Raw genomic sequence first — 4,501 nt, 5'->3', positions numbered from 1 at the left:
ATTTTCCTCATGAATTTTATTTAAAAATATACCACAATTCTTAAGATTCATTTGAGAGGATATACAATCATTCTTAATGATTTGCAAATTAATTAAAGGTGTATTAGCTAGCTAGATGAAAAGCACAAGAGTCCAAATGGAAGAAAAATAAACCACACTTAATATAAATAATCAATAATTAAGATAATAAAAATTAATAATTAAAAAATTATAATCTATATATGTTGCTATTGAGATCATTCCAAAGCCGGCTAACAGAATAAATCTGTAAGCAAACTTCTAAGACTTTTCCACTTTACACCACACATTCACTTGACCATACATCTTTAGGTAATGCCTATGTCCTTCATTTGTCTCTTCCTCAAACCTTCTCCACTTTCTCCTTTCTATATTACTCTTCTCTCTCACTTCACTTTCTTTTATCTCAAGGTTTGATAAGTTTCTCACCATGGAGTTCAGCTACCTCCAAGAAGACTCAAAGAGCTCGAGCGACGAAAACATCGACCGATCGTCCGATCAAAACCCCGACAACGACGATAACGATGATCATGACATGGGAATTGGTAGATCCTATGAGTGTGTGTTTTGCAAAAGAGGTTTCACAACTGCTCAAGCTTTAGGTGGACACATGAACATACATAGAAAAGATAGAGCAAACAATAACAAAAGTGTGACTAAAGCAACTTTCATTCCACCTAGTTCAAGCAAATTAGTACTTGATCATCATCATCATCATGATAGCTATGGAGATCTTGGATTTTATTCAACAATTAATCCATCTCATGGTTATTATTCTTCTTCAATTTCATCCAAAACTACTACTACTCCTGAGGTAGATTCTCTCAACTATCATCAACTATATTTTCCTTCACATCATGTGCAATATAGTGAGATGCTTTGTGTTGAAAATCAAAGAATGTTTGGATCACAAGATTGGAGGGGTTTGAGCTTGTATGCAAATCCATTGATTAAAGACAAGATAGAAAACAACAATGAAGTGGATGAATTGGATTTGGAGCTTAGACTTGGTCATTATCCATAGCAAAAAATTCATATGTAATTGCACTTATTTCTCTACTTTTATATATAAATATAATTGCATGTTTTATGTATTAATTCTAATGGCATGCAATTGTATATTGAGAAGTAATTAAGTTTTTCTATGTTATGGAGGCTTTTTCAAGTTAGGGTTTTATGATATTATATAACCCAGAAGTTTTTACATATGTGAATGTTTCTTTTGTTGCTAATTTCAATGAAAATTAGGTTATTTATGTACACATGAGTGTTTTTATTTATTTATTTTGTAATAAATTAACTAATTAAATTAATTTACAACCCTCTACTAACTCTAATTATTGTTCCTAAATTATCATAATTATATATAGATTTTTTAAGATAATTAATTCTTGAAATATAAAATGGTGACCCTATGGATTATGTAAAGGTATAGCTGTTTTGTGGTTATGGTGAGTATTTGATTAATGTAATTTTTGCTGCTACAACAAAAAATGTATGCAGTGTGTTTTTAATTGTATGTTTCCTTTTACTTTAACAAAAAAATAATAATGGGATTTATTTTCTTAATTAATTTGGCAGTGATTGGAGTACTTAGTGCTCTTTCTGGGTCATTTAACGATTAAGAACGATTTTATTTTTTCTGTTTTTGGATTTTTTATTTTTTTTTTTGCAAGGTTAAGAGTTTGTGATAGTTATTTGGTGTAAATTTAAAGGGGTGTTCCTATTCTTCTTCTTTTTTTCGACCCAAGTTTCCTTATGAGTGTTTTCAGAGGGAGGCCGTTAAGGTCACTTGCTTTGATGTTGTACTTGAAGTGTTCTCCTCTGGGTGTTGTTAAAGATTTATTTAATTTTTCTGCTCAAACTTGGGGGAGCACGAGAGGAGTGGTGGTTTTTTTGGGACTGCTGGTGAGGAAGGAGGGTTGATGATGCTTTAGATATTGAGAACTTTGTTTTGTTTACGGGGCATATTAATCCGATATCTTTGTTTTGTTTGTGAGTTTGGAGAGAAAACAAAAGGGATGAATTTGAAAAAAAAGAAGGATATAATGAAAAGAATGAAGGAATTTAGGTATGAAAAGATTTTAAAGGTTAATTTTTAGATGAATACTCGAGTACCTTAAAATTTTGTTGAGCATGGTATCTTCAATCAATTACTATTATATTTATTTATTTTTTAGAATTTTGGTAATCAACCGATTAATTTAAGAAGATCAATCTCAATGTCTAATAGGGGGGCTAGGTTCAGTGTGGGCCTAAGAGATAGGCAAGCAAGAGCTAGGCAGTGGCCTAAGCTTCCAATCTCTTTTCCAATTAATAGTAACATCCTGTCAAAATAATAATAATTGAAATTTTAATTGAGGTAAAGCTGAGTGTCGTTGAATAAACAAATTAAAGATGCAACATCTAGCATAGAAGAAAATGCAAAATAAGAATTTATTAATAGAAAAATTCAAAAATATAAAATTATAAATAAAATTGAGTGAAGACCCATTTTGGTCCCTCACAAATATTACACGAGTCAAATTAGTCCCTCATAAAAAAATTGACTCAACTTAATCCCTTACAAAATTTAACCGGATCATATTAGTCCTTCTGCTAATATTTTTCTCAAATCGGTTTTTTTTCTAGTTTTAAACTGTGACTGGACTGCCACGTTGGATTTTATTTATTTTTCATTTTTTAAATACTAAATTGATTTTTATTTTTAATTTCATTTTTAAACAATTATAAATTAATAATATAAAAAAGCCAAAATTGTTTCTTATAAGGAGTTGAACTGAGGCTCATGTGGTTAATCTTAAACAATTCTAAATTTAAAATAAAAAATACAAAATTTGTATCAATATGGTCTCGAACCTAAGTCTCTTCAGATTAAAAGACAGTTAATTTAATACAATAAAAATTGATTTGTCTATTTGTAAATGATAGTCACTTTACTAACAATAGAAATTGTTTTGTCTAGTTGTTATTGATAGTCACTTTACTAACCGTAGAAATTGATTTGTCTGGTTGTAAATGATAATCACTTTATTAACAATAGAAATTGATTTATCTAGTTGTAAATGATAGTCACTTTACTAACAATAGAAATTGATTTGTCTTGTTGTAAATAATAGTCGCTTTACTAACAATAGAAATTGATTTTTCTAGTTGTAAATGATAGTCACTTTATTAGCGATAGAAATTGATTTGTCTAGTTGTAAAGTGAAAAATATTTAACTTGAAAGGACTTGGGTTTGAGACCTCATAGGTAAAAATTTATGCATAGAATTTGTTAATATTAGTAGAAATCATGAAAATTACTTGTTTAAAAATTACTTTATAAGAAATAATTTTGACTTTTTTGATATTATTCATTGATAACTGTTTAAAAATGAAATTAAAAATAAAAATTAATGTAGTATTTTAAAAAAAATCTAACGTGTCAGTCCAGTCACGGTTTAAAAGTATGAAAAGAACCGGTTTAGAAGTAGAAAAAAACGGATTTGAGAAAAATATTAGCAGAAGGACTAATATGATCCGGTTAAATTTTGTAAGGGATTAAGTTGGGTCAATTTTTTTGTGAGGGACTAATTTGACTCGTGTAATATTTGTGAGGGACCAAAATGGGTCTTCACTCAATAAAATTAAAATTTTAAATAATGATGAAATTTTAAATAATAATTTATCAATTAAAACATAATGATTTATTAATTAAAAACTTAAATAAAGTGTATACTTTTACTCTTAATAACTTAAATTATTTTATTAAAAAAAGATGGTCTTAGGTCTCCATATATGTTGAGCTATATATGTTGAGCTGGTCTGGTTCCGTTTAAAGTCACAGTAAAACTCTGTATAAACTCATCTAACATAACACTACAAAAAATGTTCTCTCCAGCGACGTGATTCCCACGCCACAAAAAGGAATATCACGTCACCCCACAAAATTTGCGACGTGAGAGACTATGTCGCAGGGGAAAGGTGGTAAACTAATAGTGTCATGGTTTTCACGTCACTATTCAGTGACATGTATATCACGTCGCTATATCCTACACACTATCCAACTCATATTGCTGACAAAGCAGGCATGCAGCAGGTTTGCAGGGATGGCACAACTAACGGAGAAAGTTTGTGGCGTGTTTTGCATGCCACTGATTAGTGACGTGGGAAACATGCCACTACAAAACAATTTTTTTTTTATTTTGCATCTAGCGACGTGATATACATGTCACAAATATAGTGAAATGTAAATCACGTCACTAAACGTAATTCTTTTTAAAAAAAATTAACCTAGCGGCGTAATTCACATGTCACTACATTTGTGACATGTAAACCACATCACTAAACAAAATTCTTTTTAATAAAAAAAACTTAATTATTGTTATTAAAAAAGGTTTTTATTATTAATAAAGAATTATAATTAATATAATAAAATATAAAATATAATTAATAAATAATTTGAATATTAATATTAATAAAATATATTTATTGAATAATA

The 4,501-nt window shown here is 29.0% G+C and overlaps 1 protein-coding gene across 1 annotated transcript; it reads left to right on the top strand.

Moving 5' to 3' along the window:
* The first annotated feature begins 234 nt into the window (after positions 1-234).
* Positions 235-1,323, top strand: LOC131619220 (transcriptional regulator SUPERMAN-like). The gene is made up of 2 exons (XM_058890344.1): positions 235-330; positions 430-1,323. Exon 2 carries the CDS (start codon positions 449-451, stop codon positions 1,040-1,042), a length of 594 nt encoding a protein of 197 aa, XP_058746327.1. The 5' UTR covers positions 235-330; positions 430-448; the 3' UTR covers positions 1,043-1,323.
* The last annotated feature ends 3,178 nt before the right edge of the window (positions 1,324-4,501 follow it).

The sequence above is a fragment of the Vicia villosa genome, linkage group LG1 (genome assembly GCF_029867415.1).
Source record: "Vicia villosa cultivar HV-30 ecotype Madison, WI linkage group LG1, Vvil1.0, whole genome shotgun sequence".
Taxonomy (NCBI): Eukaryota; Viridiplantae; Streptophyta; class Magnoliopsida; order Fabales; family Fabaceae; genus Vicia; species Vicia villosa.
Note: the sequence above shows the minus strand (reverse complement) of the source record. Positions and strands in the feature narration are given on the sequence as shown.

Bases quoted from the DNA above. Each gene is read 5' to 3' on its own strand.
- LOC131619220 (XM_058890344.1), top strand. From the start codon at position 449: ATGGAGTTCAGCTACCTCCAAGAAGACTCAAAGAGCTCGAGCGACGAA.